Source organism: Nasonia vitripennis, chromosome 1, assembly GCF_009193385.2.
Source record: "Nasonia vitripennis strain AsymCx chromosome 1, Nvit_psr_1.1, whole genome shotgun sequence".
Taxonomy (NCBI): domain Eukaryota; kingdom Metazoa; phylum Arthropoda; class Insecta; order Hymenoptera; family Pteromalidae; genus Nasonia; species Nasonia vitripennis.
The window spans coordinates 3710964-3734345 of record NC_045757.1 but is presented as its reverse complement, the minus strand read 5'-3'; the positions used below and the strand labels follow the sequence as shown (position 1 = coordinate 3734345).

The window sequence follows — 23382 nt, the reverse complement described above, 5'->3', positions numbered from 1 at the left end:
ACATATAATAATGATGTAATTACGCGAGAAGGGGTTAAGTCGAACGAGGGAGTAGGGAGAGAGCAGCAGCAGCAGCACACACGCGTGAGATTATTATATATTCTGGCTCGGAAAATCGGGTTATTTTTAAAAGGTTAGGTATAATAATAATAATCCCGGGGAGTTAGAGAGAAAGCCGTCCGTGGGTGATTTTACACCACACGCCTGCCTGCCGCTGCGGAGCTGTCAAGACGCATATTTTAGTTCGAGGATTTATGTATAAATATGAGGCAAAAAAGGAAGCTTTTTTGCGCTTAAAGGTAGCCCGGGGGAGATGCAGATGTCGGAATGTTTTCTGCTATAGGACGATTTTCGGACATCTGCGGGGGATGCGCGCGTTATGTCGTATACGGTATAACTCCGCGGACAGTTATTTCGAATTACAGTGATTATCGCACGCGAAACCTGGAAACGCACTTTTGCATAACGATGACGTACCGCGCGCATAAAAAAAAAGCGCATTTCAAATTTCCATACGCATTAAGAACGATCTAGATGTATATACCAGTTCTCGACCGGTTATACTGAATAATCCGTCAAGCGGCGAGTCATCATCATCACAATCGGCTGTACAAATAAATTCATGAATGAGCCCCGCACTCACTACGTCATACTCGCACCATTCAAGCTTTCTCCTCTGCGAAACTTAAAAGCTTTTGTCCGCACCCGAGGGACAAACTTGTGTCCATAGTCTGACATAAAAGAAAAAGAAGAAGAAAAAAGCGATCCCATCAGACTCTATTGCCGGTCAACGTGACAAAAAAGCTCGCTCTATCTATATAATACACACATGCACTATACGCTCCCTTTGTCGAAGAAAAAGGCCGCGCGAGTAAAAAAGAGAAAACAAGTCGCCCGCGCATTCTTCGAATCGCCGTATTCGGAGTATACAGCCGCTTGTGTGTATAGGTATAATGTCTTGTGCGCGTTTGTCATCGCTCCTCGCAGATTCCAGCGGTTTACGCGCGGAAAATATGTTAAAAAACATTGCGTACAGTCTCGCCGCAGCTCCTTAAGTTTGTCCGCCGCTAGATGTCGCCCAGACTGATTTTATACATCGCGGACAGTTGAACCGCCCCGATTTTGTCCCCAAATGTGTCGCCACTCAACTCTTCAATCGCTCAAATTCTCCCGCGCTCTACATGCTTACACCTTTACGTTAACGTGTGTCTAACGGGTACACGTACGTATATAAGTACACAATATGTGTACAACGCGAGCAAAGTTCGCTGGCACAGGTATACATATCGGGACAAACATTCGGCTCATCTTTATATATCCGCGGAAAAAGATCGATGGTTTACGCGTGCGCCCAGCGTTACACGCACACGAGAGAGAGAGAGAGAGAGAGAGAGAGAGAGATCCCGTCGATGCCTGGCGTCGCGACGTCGGTGGCGGTGGCGGTGGCGGCTGGCCAGTCAGGGGCCGAACGTCGCGACGCCCGGATCGCGCCCTCCGAGAGAGAGAGCTTACGCGCCGCGCCGCCGTTCCCTTTTCTCTCTCTCTCTCTCTCTCTTTCTCTCTTCTTCTCTTCCTCTATCTCTCTGTCCTGTCCGTACCTGCTTCTTCTTTTCCCTTATCTTCCGTTCGTTATTCCCTTCCGTACAACAACAACAACAACAACAACACAGGCTCGCAATATCTAAGCACTTGATCTTCATCGGAGGAGTTTTCATCGAGTCCCCTTAGTTTTTCATCATTAGCCCCGATGTCCAGCTGTGAGCGAGTATACATCACGAGGGACGGGACGGATCCCCGTTTCTTTCGCGAAACGACGATATAATCCCGTCGCTTCTTCTTCTTCTTCTTCTTCTTCTTCCGTATATAAAATACCCAATTGCAGCCGTCGAGAGAGTTAGAAAGAGCACACAAGACTGCGTGAAATAATGCAACTTACACGTAAGCTCTCATGCCGCTGTCGCTGCTGTATCTTCATCACCGCAATGTCTATAATAAATGTCTCGCTTGTCACATGCACCGCATTTTTCATCCAATTATTTTCTTTATTTTCTTCATTTTCTCATCTCTCAAACGTTACATCAGAGACACCTGCTTATCGTCGTCGACTGTGTCCTGTGTATATAGCTATACGCAGCATATTCTCGGAGAAGAGAAGCCGCCGCCGGAAGGGATATTGCATTCCGCGGGGGAACATTTCCAAATAGCTCTCCGCGCGCGATATGGCAATGGGACGTGTATCAAAGCCAGCCCGCGAGCGGCCGATATCTCCTGACAGACTCATTTACATCTATCGATTGCACTTTAATGTATTGCCTGCCGATACGTCCATGTGCATCTGTGTGTGTGTGTGTGTGTGTGTGTGTGTTGTAGCACGCTCGATTGGTCATCAGAGCCGCGCGCGGCGGCTCCGTTTGTGCAATAAACTTTAACGAGCGCATATGCTTAGCGTAATAGTCTATAGATTTCCCGCGCTTTTTCACGTCACCGAATGCGCAGAGGCGAAATAATACGGAAAAAACGCCCTCGAGTACACTACTGCAGAGCACGCGCATCAGAGGCGAAAAACAATTTGCGGATGAGTATACGCGCGCGTGTGTGTGTAGTACTTCCATCCACTATACTCTCGTCTGCTGCTGCTCTGCAGCGACGGCGGCGGCGGCGGCGGCGGCTGTGTACGTCACGCGCAGAGACGGGGCGATATTGGATTTGTCGTGATTTACGTGACAACGAGAGAAAAATCAAGGAAGCTCGCGTCGCTGCTGTAGCGAAGGATAAGAGCTGTAGTATACGGCCAGCAGTTTCGCGGCTCTGGACACGCAGTCAATTAAAACCGGATGATATCCCTTTTGAAAGGCGGTTTTTTATCGCGCGCGCACTGCATCCAAGTCTAATCGTGTTACATCCGGCGGAAAGTTAAAAACTCGAGACGGAGTAGAGAAATCCCGGGAGAGAGCTAGAGCACACACACACACACACACACGACTGTTTACCGTCGCCGCAAGTTTTCCTATATGTAATTGGAGGAGAGTTTCAATGAAGTTTCAATGACGCTCTTTCTCTCTCTCTCTCCTGGGCTGATAATAATTTGAGGACAGCGTATAGCTCTCTCTGAATGCCGCCTAACGAGAGCCACTTGAGTTTCGCGTCTTCGCGTATATAACATACGCTCTCTCTCTCTCTCTCTCTCTCTCGCATATTGCTCCCTCCCGCGAACTCGTTAATTTCGCACTCAGCCTGCATCAGCAGTTCTTCGTATAATCTAAGAAATGTCGATCTCTATTTTCACGTTTTATATACGTACGCTGCGCGCAGGTGTCGGGCGGCATAATAATGTCGAGCGGCGATAAGGCTGCTGGTCCGGGCCTCACCATCGATCGCGCCGCCTTTCTTCTGCTACGCGTCAAGAAGGCCTTCAAGAAGAAGAAGCAGCAGCGCAAGGAAAAATGGTGAGTTATATGCGCTCTCGTGAGAAATCCCGATTACGACGATAACACGCGATATAAACGTACAGTGCACCTGCGGGAGGAGAATGCCAGAAGCAGGAAGCGGCCGGCGGCGGTGGCGTGGCGTACCAAAACATCAGGGGCCAGTCGCGAGGCTCTGTCGCTGTTCAGGGCCAGACGAGCAGCAACGGGAAACCAGCGCCGCTCCTGCGCTCGCGCACCCTACCGGCCATCGTTGCACCCGGCCTCAACATTCTCCAGGCGCAGATCGACGCTGGCTACGCGCGTGAGTATATATATATATATACCTTGTACTAACAGCTATATAGCCAACACTATCGCACAGTTGTTTCTGCCCTGTTATGGGATCTAATTGGCGCTCGAGACGCGCTGTTCCTTCGGCAAAGTTTTAGCTGGGCTCGCCGTAACGCTAGACAGCGCGCAGCTGCTCTTACTGGCAACTGGATACTTTCGGCAGCTGTTACAGGCTTTTAGTGAAAATTCGAGTTTTCCGCTGTCTACAGAGTGCAGTTCTGCAGTAGTACCCACCACCGCATTATCTTGTTAACAAGCTTCATCAATCTTCTCAGCCGTCCGGTTAACTGCGATACGACGCTTGCATAGAGTCGATAAGTCAATTAGTCAACAAGCCCCCCAGTGTCTATACCGTTGGCCTATTAGACTGCTAGTCAACCAATCAACGGCTCTTGTCTCCTCCAGCACACAGACACGTATACACTCGAGAGTACAAAATTACTCTTTAGTGTAATACGGCATAATTATAAAATTCTTAATCTCGAGTATACGATGCCGAAGGTAAACAGCAATTCCGTCAACCTCTAGAGCACGCACAGTACGTGTCCAAATTCCCGGAATACACAATTCCCCTCCGGAGAGTAGCTTAGCGCTCTCCGCTAATGAATACCAACAAACTGGCTACACACTCGTGCCAATTCCGGCACTACTGCAACTGCATCGGTAGCACTGCAGAGAGACAGGCATATTATGCATTCCACTACTGCTTGCAGAGACCAGCGGCGGCGCGATCGCTGTGATTCCACCGTACGGATCGACGTCAACCTCGAGCTCAGCCAATGGAGCGAATCTCGGGAAGCGCGACAGCGCCGTCTCGAGCTACGGCAAGCTCCTCACGCCGAGGATATCCTTCACCGACGACGCCATTGGTGAGTGTGTAGAATCATATTTGAATGGCAAATTTATGCGACAATAATTTCCATATAATCGACTCTGCTGTGTCTGTTATTTTTTTTTCCTCGTGGCCCAGTCGAGCGACGGGTGTCGGACACAGGGCCGAGCTCTTACTACCGGGACGGACAGCAGCAGCAGCAGCAGCACAAAGGCGGCAGACTGAGCACTTGCAGCATTGGGAGCTCGCAGCCGCTCGTCAAGCTCGCCAGGCTACTTAACCAGCGACCGAGCTTCACGCCGCCCAGCGATGACATACCGAGGAGACTCTCCTGGGAGAGGTCAGTCTCTCTCTCTCTCTCTCTCTCCCTCTTTTTTGATATTGTGCGTGTGACGAGAGGGATAGCGCTGGCATATTGGACGCTTGGGAGAGGGGGAGTTTTTGTATTAATACGCCTGTGAGAGTTACGGCGAAGGATCTACTTATCATATTTACTTTCAAGTGGCCAATTACCCGGCGTGTGTGTGTGTGTGTGTGTGTGTGGTTTGAAAATATGCTATGGGCGTGATATACGGTGATAAGTTTCTTATTGAGATGAAGGGAGAATCGCGCGGTAATGGTACGAGTTATCTTTCGCCGGGAAATAATAGCGAACTCTCTCCACGCGGTTATATACGTACATTTGTGTGCGCACGCTATTGGGAAGAAAGTTCGCGGCCAATATATCTGGAATCTATCGTCGTTAAAATTATTATCGAGCGAGTATAAGTGATTTGTTGGCTCTTCGCGTGCCAAAAGTTGTTTCCACACTGGTCACTTTAGTTCCGGATAGCCTCGTGTCTCTTTAAAAAATTCAACCGCAATCGAAGCCAGCCAAGCTTCGGTCCTTTATCTCGGCCCGAACGTAAGAAAATTCTGTCCGACGCTGCGTCACGCGTGTTTCAAAAATACCCTCGCATTCACAGGCATTTACTTAGCTATACATCCGCGACAAGATCGGTCCAAGTGTCATCCGTATCTCCTACACACCTTAAAAACCCATCAATTCTTCACTGCCGGTCTTCTCTCTCCACAACCCTCTTCTTCCTTAAATCCCGCGCTCTCTCGTCTACCAGGAAGCAACGAAAATGGCATTACCGTCCGATATAGCCACAGAGCCTCCCCTCGCATCGCGATTACAAATTCCGGGCAATAATCTCCCCCTCGTCGAAGTGAAATTTCACGCGCATACCTATACATACACATCGGCTATAACTACGCGCGTCATCCCCATGATTCTCCCGCGTGAATTATGAAAAACAAAGTAGCCGAGAATACGCGATTAGACAAGAATCGGTGGGTGGTGGCTTCCGCCTCTCTCTCTCTCTCTCTCTCCGGTTTAATATGCAAATCAAGACGTCGTACACCCCGTACGCGCGTTAGTATGCGAAGCACTGCGAGGGAGAGGGAGATAAAACCGTATTATATATAACAAAACACGTACGCACACGGAGATAGAGATTTCTCTCAACGAGAGAGACTCTGATTATGACGCGTACGAATTTCATCGATCTGTGTTTAACCTCGTGGCGGAATGAAATTCACTCCGAGAAGAGCAAGTGAATAGCGCTAAACTCGTTACGACCCGACTTGATTTTCCCTTCGTCCATAACCTCGTAAGGAGTAGGTATATATTCGCGAAGAAAAAAACATCTGTTTCATGACACGCAGACGCGACGGCAGCAGCAGCAGCGGCGGCGGCGGCGGCGGCGGCGGCGGCAGCTCGTGTTTACCGCGAAGCAGCAGCATCGACAGCGTCGCCGAGTGGAGTCTACTGGGCGGCTCGTCTATAGAGTGTCCTTCCGGTGTTTACGGCGCGGCTCTTGGAACTGGCAGCACCTATGGCATTTACGTGGAACAGTCGCCGCCTCGGAGGAGTCCCAGTCCCCTACTGGGCTCGCGGGGTGACAGACTCAGCCTCGTGTCGCCCAGCATCGGCAGAAGGGTCAAGGGTCATCGGGTCATCCTTGGTGAGAAAGAGAGTTATATGGATATGCTTTTTATACTGCTGATGAGTAGCTCTTTCTCGAGAGAAAGATAGAGGGAGTTTATGGAGCTGATTTTATGGAGGCGAGAGGAAAGAAGCTTTATGTGGAGCGTTAAATTGACGTGCGTAGATGCATCTTCTTGTTTTTTTTTTGTTTTTTTTTTAGAATTTTCATTCCGTTGCGTATTTTCAGGAATTGCACGCTTCGCTTATTATTCTGTGTAAGTGTAGGTGTGGCGCTTGTTACCTTTTCTTTTTCCTGAAACTCGTCCGTATCGCCGAAAGTAAGCGGAGCGGGGTAATACAACCTGTCACGAAGTAGCAACCCTCGAGTGAAACAACGACAGGTGCCGACGCCGAGTCTCTCCTCTGTGCCGTGCAGCACATTGTGTTCTACTCTACTACCTCGACAACGCAGCGAAAGTCAAAAGCCAGCCGCAGTGTACGCGAGAGAATCGTGTCGTAGGAGTAGGGAGAGAGAGAGAGACACACAGAGAAGGCTCTGGGTATACACGTATATACACCTACCGTCCAGTCGGCAACTGGCGATCGTGGCGGTCGATGATCCATCGGCTTTGTTGTATATACCTGTACTGCACTGCACACATCCAGGAGTATTCGCCTGTATATATAGATCGGCTTTCGCGCAGCGAGTGAAAATCCGAGTGGCAATTAGTGTGTTTCTATCTTCGGCTCTCCTCGCGTGTATACCCACACTCTCGGCTAGATAACAAGATACACACAGGTGTACACTCTGCGACGGCGTTGGCTCTCTCGTCTCTGTGTGTGTATCCTACCTACACTCGCCCGCTCTCTCTCTCTCTCTCTCTAGAGAACGTTCGAAATGGAGTCGAGCCGTTGAAAGGCTGGGATCGGATGCATCAGCCCGAAAATTCGTCGTCCTGGAAGCAGTCGCAGCAGCAGCACGGAGTATAGTGTAATCCGTCTCTCTCTCTCTCTCTCTCTCTCTTGAAGCTCGTGCGCGCGTGTGTGTGTGTGTGTGCACGCGAGGCAAACCGGTTTCCAAATGGCTCTGTAGCCGGAGAGCGAAGGATCCCCGAGGAGCAGCTACGCCTGGAATAATAGTAAATCTGCAGCAGCAGCAGCAGCGGAGGAGGAGGAGGTGTCTCTAGACGGACGTTTTTCACCACACGGCCTTCACCACGGAGCGAAAACGCCAGTACAGCGTGCAGCCGCACGCATGGAAAAATATCGCGTGTTTAGGTTCGTTTGATGATCAGCGCTTTTTTTCAAACTCACTTCCGAGTAGCTACACTTTATAAGATGCGAGATCGTTACTCGCTCGCTTTATCGTAAGGTAGTATTATACAGTAAGCGTAAGCGATAAGCGTCGAGGGTTAAACGGTATCTTGTTTATTGTTCATTCGATTCGCCGCAATAGACTTCGAATGCGAAGTTTCAATTGTGTGCAGCAGCAGTAGTATTATAAAATCGAGAGGGATCGAGTCTGAAATCCCCCGTTTATTTTTATTGCGGAGACTCGGCTCTTTCTCTCTCTCTCTCTCTCTCTCTCTCTCTCTCTCTCTCTCTCTCTCTCTCTCTCTCTCTCTCACTCCCTTTCGACGAATCGCTGCGCGCTGCAGCTTTTTGCTCTTCCGACTTTAAAAACTTCCCTCATCATCCACGCTTTTGTATGCTGCGATGTATATATATATATATAAAACAGCGAATAGGAGAAATCGAATTAACCCTCGGGCCCCTATATACGTTGTAAATTATATTATTACTCGCTTTTTAATAAAACTTTGCGAGCGCGCCGATTACCGGCTCTCTTGGAAAAATAATCATCATCGGAGCCGTTCCTTCGCGTAATCGCGTTTGAGAACTTCGTTACTCTCGATCGATTCTCCGAGCGCGACTACTACTGCGCTTCTTATATTTTTTTCTTCGCCTCTTCGTCGTCGCCGGAGGCGTGTTCTATATTAGAATAAAACGGTTACAGCCTTCCGGCCCTTTGTGAAGAGAGACTCGCGCACACGGATATACTCCGCACACACCTGTCGCTTGTACGCGTTTTACGCGTAAAGCAGCAGACGGTCAGTCCTCCGATCTGACCGCGACCTGTTAACGAATTTCTAACGTGTGGGAGAGTTTTCCTTTTTTTTTTTTTCGGGCGGCTGTGTTACGTAAAAGGCAGGCACACGTGGAAAGTGCGCGCGCGAGAGAGAGAGACGAATGAGTACGGGTATTATAAAGTAATCGGACGAGCTCTCGGAGCAGGTGGCGCATAACTGAAGGACCCTACAGGAAGTAGCTACCCCTAAAGTGTCCTCTCTCGCGTTTATACCTATCCATTTTTGTTCTCCAGCTGCGGATCTGTCCTCAGTCTTGAAACTCGCGCTTCGGCGAGAGGTGGCCGCGTACGCATTTCGGATATTTACAGCACGTGGCGAAAAACAACGTGATTATCTCCAGCGACTTGGAACAAACGCGAAACGAACGACACGGTTTGTGTATAGTTGGATCGAATTATTTTCGACGAAAGTGCATAGCGAGTGGAAATTGAAATGGCGGGCGACTGGGCGCACGATTTTCCCGCCAAGTTTTCAAGAGGCGCATTCTCTAGCTATATGTACACAGTGCAGCCGGCGCCTGATTGTATCGAGTTCCACTTTCGGCTTTTCCACCTAATGGTCCACTCCCGCGCTTTAATCCGGGCTCTTTCTTTCTCTCTCGTATAGCTAAATTGACGCGCGGCGGAGCTGCACACGACGCGATTTTCTTTTCTATTATGTACCGACGCTCTATACAGCCAGCGAGATTTTCCTTTGAGAGAGGGTATTACGAGTGTATAGGTATATAGATGTGGCGCAACAATTATCGATCGGGCCAGTGACGCCCGCGGCGGGTTGATCTTCGAATTATCCGATTATTATACGCGCCGAGAGATTCTCGCTCTGCGGACGTGCGTATAAGGTATTTATAAAGGTATGGGAGAATTTATCGATTGCTGCTTCGAAAATCAAATTAGGCGGGCTTTTTCGGGGAAAGAAGCGATGATGAAATTTCGAGTTTTTTGGGAGAAGCTATAACACGCGCGCGTAAGTCCCAGAGTGCAATAACGCGATAAACATATATTAAACGAAGTGCAGTACATTTACCAATTAGTCCGCAGGGAGTCGTGCAAGTGTCCGTACGGAATAATGTAAAATACGCTATTAGCCGAAAAATTAATCAGTTTTGCGAATTCGGACGAAGCGAATAGTACGACAGAAGTCATAAAAAAAATCTCGACTCTTCAACCAGGCTCTTGGGTGTAATAACGCGATTCGCTCCGAAACTCGGAACGCTTCTGTGTATAGCGTTTCGAGATAAACTCGAAATTTATTGCGGAGCAAGAGGCATTCGGATTCCATACCGCAATAAAATTCGTATATGCGTCCTTATTGCGAACTGAAAAAAATTCTGAAGCTGAAATTCAAGAGGGATTTTTTACCTTTTCTCCATATCTCTTCGTTAAAAGTTTCATTGCGCGCAGTGCCGAGAGAGGATATTTATTAAGGAAATCGATCCATATAATACCTTCTCTCGACACACGCCGAGATTTTTTTTTTATTTTATATTCGGTAGTTCCTAACGAATACGAGGTACGTTTAACTTTATATTTTTTTTCGAGATGTCTAGCAATAAAGTTGATTTGAAGTTTATATCGAAAAATGCCACGCAGTCTTCGTTAGGAAGCGAACACACCGAAAAAAAAAGATCAAAAAGAACAGCTCTCAGTAACCCCCTGCAATCCCCCCCCCCCTCCACTCGGCGCAGTCCTGCTGGGGCCCACAGCCATGCGTATATACGTATATACACGCTCAACGCAAATACCCCGCGTACAAGTGCGCATGCGCAGCAGCAGCTGTTTTCTATACGCGATCGCACCGCAGGCATGCCGAGCATCGCGTGGCGTCTCTCGCGTACTCTTTCCGTGCAACGGCTTATTTTCAAAAATGACGATACGTGCCGGTGTTAACACCAGAATGGCCGTACCAGTGCAAGATTATCGTTACTCCGAGTGTTGTGTACTAAAGTGATGCTCTATATACTGCGAAGACGAAAGCAAAGTGTCCATCGATACAGCAGCTGAGAAGAAGAAGGAAAAGAATCGACGACTTGTACGTATATCTGGAGGGATATATATATTTATCGCCTGCAATGGGTGTACACTACTCGCTTAGTCTCGGATGTTTTGCTTCTCCCGAGCATTTGATACATTAGCATAACTGAGTCAAATGCGCGCGAGAGTGAAATCATTTGACGAAAATACACACGTTGTTATTGTTACACTTCGAATACGTCTGTGTAAGCGAGAAAGAGAGAGATAGAGAGAGAGAGAGAAAGTTCGTGAGAAAAACGACGAGTGAAATCTCGGCTGTGACAGACGCACAAAGCCAGGATGTGACTCTCGCGAGAAACTCTTTTCGCTATTTTCACTTCAATTCGATTTCATTAACGAGTATGCACGTACGCAGAGTCGTCCCCTACACTCGTCATCGTCGTGTCTTCGTGCGTGAGCGCATCTAACGGACGTCGGCAATAAAAAGCAGTGGCCCGGCAAATTAGCCGGGATGTAACGATTCTCTCTCTCTCTCTCTCTCTCTCTCTCTCTCTCTCCCGTCTCGAGATCTTGTGACGTTATATACAGCATTGTCCCTCTGAGTAAATAATGGTGTCTGATTGCGGCAGCCGCAGCGTAAGGAGACTTTTGAATTAGATCGAATGAGGCTGGGAACAACGAGTGTGCACCCTTTGCATGTAGTAGCTAGCCACGTCGTGTGTGTGTGTAAAATGATAATGATAATAATTCTGTGACGCTGCTGGCTTACAGTGCGAGCGAGAAGAGAAATGTCGCCTCGAAGGATAAGATGAAATTCCGCAGGTCAGCCGCTCCGTCGAGCCCTAGGATGGAGTTGCTTCGACGGCCGACCAGCACGACGATTACCAGTAGCAACAAGCCGTCGAACTTCAAGAGGTCCAAGTCCTTCCGAGCGTCTTTCAAGCTCATCAGCAAGATCAGAAACCACGCTAACATCAACGGTCTGAATCTCGAGCCCGAGTCGAGTAAACCCACACTGTCGGGCTTCAGAGAATTGCAAGAGGAAACCGAGGAGGAGATGACGAGGGAATTAAAGTCGAAGCTCTCGCTGAAAGAGAATAACAAACCAAAGCTCGAGGAGATGTCCGTGAAGAGGGACGAGTTCAGTGCGTACGAGAACCCGCTGTTCGTGGACAGTTCGCTGGATTCCTCTATGGGAAGCTTTTTTTTCGACAACGATAACGATAAGGTCGATGTACCGTCGCCGGTGAAGCCGAGGAGGATGAGTCTCGGTGACGAGGGACTGACTGTTGTGCTCGAGAACGGCAGGTGCGAAACGCATCGCTGGTGCACGCGTGTTGAGACGGAGGTGAAGGTCAAGCCTCTAAAGCCCAGGACCGTTGACAACATCGCGAGCTTCTGGACTGGCAAGGTGATGCTCGAGCCGTGACTGTTTTATGCTTTATTCTTGGAAGCTTGGAATCTGGGCTTTGAGATTATTTTATATTCCGTGTTGGAGATTGAATTTTAGTGCGTCGTTTTACTAGGGGCTAATCAGAGTTTTTTTTTCGTTGACGTTATTGAAATTATCATTTTTATGAAGGCTCTAAAAGCGACGCGTAAAATTCAGACACTCGTTAATTTTCCGGTTAATATGAAAAGAAATTTCCTAGTAAAAGCAAAGTTGATAATATTAAGATTTTTCATTTCAAAAATGAAAAATACTTTTTTACTCGATATTCCTTTGGTATTATAAAAAAAGTTATTTATTTCGCACGTCGCATATACCAGATATGATTGATGCGTCGCGTCAACGCGTTCGCTACGCAAGATCCATCCACCTAATAGAGATTTTTCACGTTATACAGTCAAGTAAAATCTCGCATCCATGTTTCATCGCAAAAAGCATGATGATTTTGACGGCTCGGTCCTGGTCTGTCAAATATCCAACTCCAACAACAAAGTCGCTAATTACCTCGCGAACTCATAACAAGCAGGCGCACCGCAAAAACTCGAAAGATATGTTTTCAAAGCCCAGCGCCCGAGCTTCGCGAGAATAAAGCAGCCGATAGAGAAGTCGATATCGGAATGCGAGAAACAGCTCCCAGAGGAAAGCTGATCCGACATTTATCTCTTCAGAAAAGCAGCGTCGTCGTGGGGAAAAAGTACAAAAAGGAGCCGGAACCCGAGCCAACTACGACGACGACGACGACGACAAGGAGCACTTCGGGAACAAGTACGTTTTCCAGGGAGAGTTATACGAGTAACGAATCGAGAAAGAGGAAGAAACAGAAAGACTTTCAGCTGCAGCGGCTGCTGATGTTTTTAATTAGCGCGCGAGCCAGCGCTCGGGCAATTAATTAAGGGAAGGCTGTACTGCGCCCACCTTTTCTCTCTCTCTCTCTCTCTCCTCTTCCCTGTATGTATATACATATACAGACTGTACCTACTTCTTTCTTCCCCGCCACACTTACAGCGCCGAGGGATTTTAACGCGATTATCGATACCGAAGGGGGGGGGGAGGAGGGATGATACTCGGGAGGGAGGATAATTGAGCCGATTATGCGGATTTGGCTCCTTCTTTTATCCACGTTCTTTTTGATCTTTGATTCGCGGCGTATTATTTCTATTATTATTATTTTGCTTTCCGCGTTGCCTGACGTTTCGATGTTGTTTTTTTTTTCTCGCCACAGAGCTGCACTCGCTACAAGGGATGGAGTTCCTGGAGAGCTTCGGTAAGAAGAAACACCAGCTGCAGCAACAGCAGCAGCAGCAACGCAGCCATCAGTACCAGCTCATCAACCTGTCGTCGATACACATCAACAACCCTCTCACGGCACAACCATCCCTCAACATACACTTGCATGGTATAGCTATGTAGCCGCAGCTTTTTTTGCATTTTTATTTTCTCTTCGAGAGCTTTTTCGTTTTCCGAGATTAAAGCTTGCTGTACTGCGTTGTTTTCAAATTTTTTATTTTTACGCCAAAACTCGAAACTAGCAAAACTGTACCGCTGTGTGTGCACACATTGTCGGGATATGTGCATGCGTGTGGGCGTATATAAAGCCAATGGCTGAATAATTAAAAAAAAAAGGTACTAAATTCGCCATCCTGTGTTCGATCGATGTTTTTAAATCTGCCCGTTTATTTCCGCTCGGCGTCGGCCGCTTCTGGAATTCAAACGTATATGTGTATATGTTTGCAGTATGCAGGATCGATCGACGTCTACGAAGCAGCTGATCTCTCTCTCTCTCTCTCTCTCTCCTGGCGGAGTCACGTCGAGCATATTCGGCTATCAGTTCTTGCACGAAGATACGAAAATCGATATCCGTAAGCTAATACAGGCAAACTTTGTTAATTCCAACTTTTTCGAATTCAGTCCAGGCTGTAAACGACGCGTTTGTGTGTATACCACTCTGGAAGCTTTCGTGCAAGGACGACGGCCGCGTATGCGTATAAATAAAATTCGACGTAGAGCCACGCCTCTGCATAGGATACCTTAATGTTCTGGCCTGAAACGCAGTCTCGAGCCCGCTAATTAACCTCTGTCTTGCTTCTCTATCTGTGACAGCTCTGTTCGCGGCTGTGGAACACGGGCACATCGACAAGGCGCGTGCCATCCTCGAGTCGACCGACGTCAACGTTAACAGGTAAGAATCTATATTCTGGGCCATAAACGGGGTCAAGTCCGTTATTTACCTGTATACATACGGAGGCAACTTTACTCATTATATCACCCTTCCAGCAGTAGTACCAGCTAGACGACGATTAAAAAATTGCCTCCTCGTCGCGGCTCATCGATCTGTGCTCATAATTTTCACGAACAACGAAATACTTTTACCCTCGAGGGCGTGAGAGAGAAAGAGCGTCTTCTTCCCTCGTCGCTGGTCAACGAAAGAAACTTCTTTCTTTTCTGTACTATAGCGCGCGCGTGTATGGTATAGATATACACGCGAGGGATTAAGGTCCTGAGAGACCGGCTAGATATAATCAAGTCGCGGGCATTCTTTTCCCCGAGAACGAGAAAAGTTCGATCGACGCCCTCTCTTTCTCTCTTTCTCTCTCACTCACTCTCCATAGAAACTTTTTTCTCTTCCTCTTCTTCCTCCATTCTTGAATTAAATTCCGCTTTACATACACAACGAGAGCCTTTTATACGCGTCTGTATAAACGTGACATTTTTTTTCTCTCTCTCTCTGTTCCAGTGTAAACAGCGATGGGCTTTCACCCCTGGACGTAGCGGTGCTGAGCAGCAACCGGCCGCTGGCGAAGATGCTCGTGGCTTTCGGCGCCCAGGAGGGCAATCAATGTACGTCATTTATTCGCCCGCTTGCTCACTGCGGTACTCGCTCTCTTTTGTAAATGTTTGCCGAGCGTTGTGGAGAATACAATCGTGCTAATTGCTTCGCCCGAGGAAAAACGGATTCCGTGTCCGCCGGCAATTATCGTTCGATTGAGCGAACGATACCGCGGTATATATACGCTAATGCATCCGCTCGATATACACTTGTGCACTGCGCACGCCGAGGGGGATTTTAAAGGGAATATGTCGATGCAGCGAGAGGAAAGCGGAATTTTGAATTCGAGCTGTGTGATTCGTGTATGTAGTAACTACACGCAGGGATTCTAATAGATGTGTGTGTGTGTGTGTGTGTGTGTGTCTATCTGACTGTGACACACGATATCGGAGCGACAGCTGATGAAGTGTGTCTATAAAACGTTGAGGCCATTCGCGCATCGTGTTTCAATTCGCGCGCGCGCGGTGCTGGTGTGAATACGTGTGTGTTTTCCGGGAAGTTGGAGAGAAAAACTCGGCTCGTAACTCTCCGGTGGGTTAGTGTCGCGCCTAATTTAGTTATTGCCTCTTCGTACGGAGAGCGCTAAAATGCGGGGAAAATATTTAGGTCACGTCCGGAGGATTAGCGCCAGGTTTCGCATAATCGGCCACTACTGTTATTTATGTGTGTGTGCCTCGGCTGCTGAAATGGCCAGGTGGATTGATTCGTGGGTGTTGTTGTTATTCTGTTACGGAGAAGTTTTTTATAGTTTCTCACTTTTCGACGGTGAGGCGATAATTAATAATTGTACACGTTGCTCTTCTATTGTCTAAATAAGTTTCAGGGTAAATACTGTTGGGTAGAAATTTTTCATTATTGGACATTTTATATCGTTCTTGCAACCATTGTTGGACATTAAATGCGATAAGACTCATTTCGTATAACGATTAACATTTTCAGCTGGCTTACGCGGCACTAGCTCGTAACAAACACTAGACGGTAGAGAAAAGTATAAAAAAAATTATTTGCCGGGATGAAGTTTCGACGTAAAAACATGAAATTAAAAACGCCAGACGCATAAAATACTCGTAAAAAACCATCTCGCGTTCTACCAGTATGCCATAAATACCCTGTTTACACGATAACCATACAGCGGCAAAGTAGTGGCGGTAGCGACGCGAACTAGACGTACAGGCGACACACGTACAATCGCTCGGTATGAGCTTGCGTTACTCTAATTAATTGCGACATAAATGGAATCTCCAGTGAATAGAGGCTTGTGCTCGGGCGGGGGAGGAGGAGTCGAGTAGTCTAGTGGAGGGGCTGGCTCGATAATAGCTTTCGTGTCGATTGGATTGATATGGATGGAACTAGCCCCTATTTATAGCCCCCTCAGACGCGACTTTATTTATTTTTTTCTTCTTCTATTATTTTGCATGAGCGCGCGCGCGCGGGCGGGAAAAAAGTTTATACTGTACTTTTCTCGGGATGACAAATTGCGCGTTGATTGGTCGCTGTCGACGCGAGCGATAGCGACGATAAGGGAAGACGGAAACTTTCCTGCCGTAATGGCAATGTTTTCATTGGATTAACGCATCTCTATGCTTCGTGTGTTGCAGTCAAGTCGCCGGAGACACTGGGAAGCCACCTGGCGTCTCTCCTCAGCGAAGCCGAGCACAGGGTCCAGGAGCTGGGCGGCCCGGGCAATTCCGGGCCAGCTTCGTTGCTGGAACCGCCTTCCAGTCAGAGCCACAGGGCGAGCTTCTCGTCTCAACACAACAACCTCACCGGATGCAGCGGAGGTGGCAGTGCCGAGGATAAACAGCTGGCGCTATGGGAGCGCAGAGCCAGGGCGCTCAGGAAAATGTTGCTCGGATTCAATCAAGCGAGTACGTGTGAATTTTCCGAGGAGATGGATGAGATTGAATTGCGCGCGAGAAGGAAATGTAATTTTTGAGACGCCAAGTCGAATGAATCGCGCACATTTTTATTTTTCTCTCCGTTTCTATTCGTTCCCAGTATTGACGTATTCTCGATAGTCTGCGTGTCGAGCGTTAATGCTGTAAATGCTGTTTCTTCGATCAATTAATAAAACGGTCTTGAATAAAAAAAAAAGAAAGAGTGATCGACGTTTTCTCGAGTCTGGAAATGCCAAGTCGAATAACTCGTATTTCCCCAGCGTCTGCTCCTTACTGAGCACTGGATGTAGAGCGGAGTACTGTGTACGAGGTTCTTTGTTAGTTTGCCGGATCGATTGGCGCGTATACCTGGGAAAACTTCTTCGCACAAATTATATTAAATTCTGCACCGCCGTCAAACTTGAGGAATTGAATTACCGCTCAATTACCGACGGATTAAGTGCGAGGATATCGGCTAATGTCTTCCGCTACGAATATGAACTCCCACGGTCTATCGCGAGTAAATGACGAAGAAGCAAAAATATAAACAAATGAATTTTCAGGACCTCCGGATATGCCGTACCTGGTGACGGTCGATGTGACGGGGATCACCTCGGTGATGGCCCGCTTTCAAGAGTCCGAAACCCAGGACGCGCCGATTTGCACGAAATTCAAGATCCAGTGGAGCTTCAAGGAGGACTTTGCGATGCTCTGCGGCGAACGAGAGCTTCTCGATATGAAGCAGAAGGAGTGCCGCATCGAAGGTCTGCTACAAGGACACAGGTACTACTTCCGCGCGGCCGCCGGAAACCTCAAAGGCTACAGCAGGTTCAGGCCGACAACGCCGACGCATCTTATGCCGAGCAGTGAGTATTGATTTTTCGTGTGGATTTATTTCGAAGCTTTTGGACAACAAAGCTTGCGTGAATTTGGTTATAAAATTTAGTTAGTAGTTTGTGAACACTTTGTACTAGTTACATAAACCTACTCATGCCCGCAAAATTTAACTTGGTAAACTACTGTGCTAACAGAGTATATTTTGACCGCGCAGCTAAGGATTTAAACTTATTATTCTGAATAACGGATAAATGTGATTCTCGCGATTCGTTGCAAAGGTTGGCGCGACATAGACGGCAGAATGGCTCGTTTCGCCGGTCGTCTCGAACAACTGGACAATTTGTTCACCGACGTTCGCGGCCCGGAGTACAGCCAAGAGACGCCGGCTGTACAAAGACGAAATCACAAAAAGAAGACGACGATCAAACAGCTGTTTACGGCGACGAGCAAGTTCCAGAAAAACTTGCGCCGTGGTGTCTTCCTCGCTTGCCTACTCTACCACGAGGACAAGGTGCTCGTGACCAATGAAGATTTTCTGCCTGTTATCGAGGTCGACGAGACCTATCCTAGCTGCATCTACAACGACTTCCACTGGCTGATGAAAGTCGCCTGCACTTGGGACGACGTCAAGTCCCTGCGCCAAGATATGGAGAAGAGTCACAGCAGCTCGACCAATCACTTTAGGATAAAGCTCCTACAGGCCGCAGCTCAGATGCAGGCTGCACTTTGCATTCAAGACCTGGGACAGTTGTACCACAAGCCCATCCGAGATGTACAGGGCACGCTGGTCTTCTCCTCGGTCAACTACGTGCGCTCGCCGAAACAGGTCTCGGTACTCAACAGCAGGTGGCTACCTCTTGCCAAGGTTACGAAAAAGCTCATTACCCACGAGGACAGCAACGTCGCTGACTTCCTCATGGCTAGTATTCAGGATCAAATGGCCTACCATCAGGCGAGCAGCATCAAATTGTCGAGAGGCCTCTACCTCGGCTACCTCAAGATGCAGAGCAGCGTCGACTCTATCCAGGTGCTGGTGCCTGCCAAATCGCCCAACGTCTTGCCTCACTGCAAAGTTCGAGATAACCCTCACGTTTCTGCGTAAGTAGTCCTCGTATTTTTCTGCGATTGATAATCATGGAATATGTTAGTATACCAAAAGTTTGTAATATTTTACAGCGAGGAATGGGAGTACCTCAAGCGAATGGGTCGTCTGCAAGCGTCTGGCGAATTATACCGCAAAGACGAGTGCGACGATAGCGAGGAGAAGGAGAACGCTTCGAACGAACAGCAGGGCTCTGAACAGCAGAAGCTGTTTATCGACGTTGTCGCGGCGACGGCCAAGCGACTCTTCAGCTACATGGAAATCAGTGCCGAGGAATCGCTGGGTCACCGACTTTACGATGCCGAGGTGATCGAGCTCAGCCCCGAAGTCAGCTTTCTTGTTGCCGTTCCACCGGCAGAGATAGCTTGCTCCGTACCCGGAGCCCGAGAAATATCCCTCCAGCGGTCGGACCTACTCTCGCTGCCCATCCAGGTCTTCGAAATGGTCCACCTGAATACCTATCAGAAGGACGTGATTAATCGATACTCGAGGCTCAGCTGCATCCTCGAACTCGATACCGCCCAGGCACAGCACAACCATCGCGAGGCCTTCAGCAGCTCCGAGCTCAGCATCGCCAAAGACAAGCTCGCAAGGTTGCAGGATCTGCAGTCGCAGATGAACAGCGTCTGGAAATCCGCCAGGTGGCTCATCGATCTCATCACATTTGCCAGGGATCGAGGAACGTCTTCCATAACCGTAAGCATGTTTATAGTTGAATATACTTTATCTATCATTATTATGCATTGTTACTAAATTTTGTTTCATTGCCCGAGTAGAGCAGCGGCATCTGCGTTAGATATCTGTTAAGTTTGGAGCGCAACAAAGGCAATAGCAACAGTTTAAAGCGCAGTCTACTCCAGTTGCCACCTCGTGATCCAAAGCTTGTCAAATCGAGTCCAGGCAGAGGTAGCTGGCCAGGGCCTAGTGTCGACCGATCCGGTTGCTCGCAGACGAACCTGCTCTCGACCGAATTGAGCAAAAGCGAGCAGCAGCTGCCTTTGGGCCCATATCCACGCAAGGGTAGCAACAGTTCCAACTGTTCGTCTGCCTCCGAGCCTTACAAGTCTGTAAGCGGATGCGGCAGCGGTGGGGGCAGCAGCAATATCCACGGACCCGGAAGCAGTGGCAGTCTGTGCCCCGGGACGTCCAACTCCGCAACAGCGTTAGGAGGCTCTGCTAACAGTTGTAGGTTGCCTCCTTCCAAGTCCGAGGACACGCTTCATCTCGGCAGCAAACAGTACAAGCAGAGCCCGAGGAACAGATCTTCCGCCACGACAAGTCCGCTGCTCGGTGGCAGTAGCCATGCAACGTCGGAAAGCTCGCATTCGATCAGCAGCGCCGACGAGTATCCGACGACGATTAAAACGAGTAACAGGTTACACATAAGCAAACCTACGGCCAGCATCGCTTCTATCGCGAGCACCGAGAAGCAACCGCTTCAACAACTGCAGCAGTCAAAGCTTTCGCCGGAGGATAAAGAAATCGAGAACTGCACCAGAGCCTCTGCTAGCACGTCTGTCGCTCCTATGCCTGGAATTCTTCAGGTACGGTATTTGAGATGACGACCTCTATTGCACACAACAAAGAAATGACGTTTACGATAAATTGTGGTTTTTTTGCAGGTCTACGCAGCTTACGAAACAGGTCTGGCTTCGGGTACCAGTCTGAAGCTGCACGTTACTGGACGCACGACAGCCCGAGAGGTCGTAGATCTCGTTGTCAAACAGCTAAACATGGCGGTGCTATTAAAGGGCCTCGAAGGCCCGGTCTACGCGCAGGAGGACCTCGCGAACTTTTGCCTCGTCGCAGTGATAGGTGCCAGGGAACGCTGTCTGCGAGACGACTTCAAGCCTCTGCAGCTGCAGAATCCGTGGAAGAAGGGTCGACTGTATGTCAGGCAAAAGCAGGACGTGCTGGCGGCCCTCGAGCACAGCAGCAAGCACACGGCTTTCCTGTAATCCGGTCTAAAGCTCTTCACGTTCCGCATAAACGCGCGCGACTCCGCTTCACAGACGCTACACAGCCTATGCACGCAGCGGCGCTTGAATATTTTTCGAATGTTAGATACTTTCGTAAGCGGTTATTGAATTATATAATACTCAGATGAATATTACGACCCGTTGAGTTATATTTTACGAGGAAACTGAAAAGAAATTAAATATGATCTCAGTGTGTTAGGATGATATGGCTGTTTTAATCGACTTAGCAATTTATGTAGAGAGATCCCGCGTGTCTCTTATGATCCATCTCTCGCTGTTTTTGACTTTACTACGAACGAACGTAAACGGCTACTAACTCCTAACGAACGACACACTCGTCTAGGTGTTATAAATAGCGTAAAGTCTAAGATGAAGGTGCGACCATGTGGGAAATACAAATAGACGTCAATTGCAAAGCTTATACACTTTGCTCGTTAAATACTAAAATAAAATTCTATGGTTATAGTGATGTTAAGACGGAGGGCATAGGTAACCGACCGATAGATTCTGAGTCTCGGAAGAAATGGTTGGTTTTCAATGTCCTTCTCGTCGAGCTACTTAAAGCCGGAATTCGAAATCATCAGTTTGAAAGTTTATCGTTAATTTAGAAAATAGTAGCTCGAGGGGCGGGGAGTCTTCTGCGAAACATCAAAGCTTTCGCCACGAGCTCTCTCGCTGAAGAGTGTTTTAAAGTAAATATTTAAAAAAATACAAGTCGTGACACCAAATTATCATTAAGCAATCTACGAGTCTTAATAAACTGCATGTACGGATAGATATCCAGATCTTTTTAAATGTTAGACACAACGAAAGTACCAAGTTCGATTTGAGGTATATAGACATACTGAAAATCAATCAGGGGGAGGAACTTAAGAAAAGAGATTTTTAAATTGATTAAATCAAATTTTATCTTTCTAAAATAGAAAAGTAAGTTTTGATTTAGTTCAATCACTTAAAGGGGACCATTATAAAATCGAACGCATCGCCAAAGACAAGATGTTTTATATCGAATCTTGCGGCCCATGTTAAATTTTTATGTATTTTAACGAATTCTAAAGAAAACAAAACATGAAAGACGATCATGTCTCTCAGGTTCATCTTCTTCTTCGCGACCCATGATACCGGAAATCTGTTAAAGTTTTCGTATGTTATTTTCCGTACGCTATACGAAAGAGTCGTTTATTTTTTATATAACAAGGATGTATATTTAGAAAAGATGTCGGAATAATTTTTTCGAGTTTGCGCAAATTATTTTTAGCTACTCGTTTGGTATAACTTTGACCACATTTAGAGGCTGATCGCGCGCACGCAGAGAGGCGAATATTTTTTTATACGCTCGTTCAATTTTTCGGGACATTCGTTGTAAGTGTAAAATAGACGATCACACGCGCGGCGTGCAGCTCGTCACATTAAAGATGATTAACTTCCGGATTCCTTTGTAACTCATCAGTCGTTTTTCTTTTTCAACAACAAAACCAAAATTGAGGAGTGCAGCGTTGACAAGGAAGAAACTATGTGAGAAATCGAAAATGCGAGAACGCAATTAATGTAGCGAGCTGCGCAGTCGCGGTAAGCAATGCTCTAGTATTTTCTGAGTGTTAATCGATGTTTGGATGTAAAATATTTGCGTAGCCTAAGTGTTATTTTAAAAAAAAAAAGGAGACTAGGGAGAGAAAAGAGAGCGAAAAGTTGTATCGTGAACAAACGAAGCAGACTTTGGCTGAGAGTGACTGCGAACGCGCGAAACGTAGGGTACCAGGCGTCCAGATATCTTTAAGGATACGAGCTTTTAAAAAGGGGATTTGCCGTTAGAGTCCCGTTTTGTATTATAAAATTATAGATAGATAGATCGATATATTATATATATTATATATATTACGAGGTAAAGAAAGAGATAAAAAAAATACACTGTTTTCACTTAAGAGAGATTTTATGTCCAAGACAGTGATGTATAAGAGAATTGTAAAATTATATATTTGAACGTGAGAGAACACAGCACGTTGTACCTTCGCTCGGGAGTGCAAGGGCTAAGATTAACAAATTTACAATAAATCCATGCCAATTTGTATTAACTACTTGAAAGTGGGGCGAGGAACGAGAGATAATCGAAAGCGGGGAAAGGGAAGAGAGAAGGCGCGTCAACGCCTTTTTGCAACAAACGTGCAATCGTTGCTGTCACATTAAGCGAGCGGCTCTTACTTCTATCGGTTAACTCGTAAACTAAACTAAAGGTAAACAAGAAAAATAAAAACTATTAGATTTGATGTTTGTATGATCGGAAAGTGTGTACGCGTGTCGCGGATCGGCGACCGCAATTAATATAATAGCGAAAACTACAAAAAGATAAAACACCACGATATACACCGAGAGAGAGAGAGAGAGAAAGATGAAAAACTCTTCCTATCCGTCATAGAATATGATCTCCGAGAAACGCTTACTACATCAGATGTGTACGTCGAAGATGAAAACACAGATAAAAATTAAAACAACGACGAAATGTCGCACGGAATAAAGATGACTATTAAAAAAAGACATACTTCCAGAACAACGATGGTTTTATTTATCATCCTCGCTACATTATCTGTAAATTATGCAATCAGCGTAAAATAAAGGCGACAAACAGGG

The 23382-nt window shown here is 47.3% G+C and overlaps 1 protein-coding gene across 9 annotated transcripts; it reads left to right on the top strand.

The window, feature by feature from the left end:
* Window positions 1-69: 69 nt before the first annotated feature.
* On the top strand, window positions 70-23289 carry LOC100123939. Of its 9 annotated transcripts, none has more exons than XM_031921957.1 (15): window positions 70-84; window positions 3313-3446; window positions 3512-3729; window positions 4472-4627; window positions 4729-4930; window positions 6301-6599; window positions 13358-13531; window positions 14236-14314; window positions 14870-15006; window positions 16561-16830; window positions 17403-17705; window positions 17955-18774; window positions 18853-19474; window positions 19555-20322; window positions 20401-23289. In XM_031921957.1, exons 2-15 carry the CDS (start codon window positions 3331-3333, stop codon window positions 20734-20736), a joined length of 4500 nt encoding a protein of 1499 aa, XP_031777817.1. In that variant the 5' UTR covers window positions 70-84; window positions 3313-3330; the 3' UTR covers window positions 20737-23289. The 9 variants fall into 9 exon arrangements, with proteins under 9 accessions (XP_031777817.1, XP_031777816.1, XP_031777815.1 ...); XM_031921956.1 differs by lacking the exon at window positions 70-84 and adding an exon at window positions 1448-1757; XM_031921955.1 differs by lacking the exon at window positions 70-84 and adding an exon at window positions 1448-1938.
* The last annotated feature ends 93 nt before the right edge of the window (window positions 23290-23382 follow it).

What these genes read in the sequence shown, in the direction of transcription:
- LOC100123939 (XM_031921957.1), top strand. Translation starts at nt 3,331, where the DNA reads ATGTCGAGCGGCGATAAGGCTGCTGGTCCGGGCCTCACCATCGATCGC. An exon ending in TCGCCCGCTTGCTCACTGCG is followed by an intron (nt 15,007 to 16,560) that starts GTACTCGCTCTC and finishes CGTGTGTTGCAG; the next exon opens with TCAAGTCGCCGGAGACACTG. An exon ending in GAGGAACGTCTTCCATAACC is followed by an intron (nt 19,475 to 19,554) that starts GTAAGCATGTTT and finishes TTGCCCGAGTAG; the next exon opens with AGCAGCGGCATCTGCGTTAG.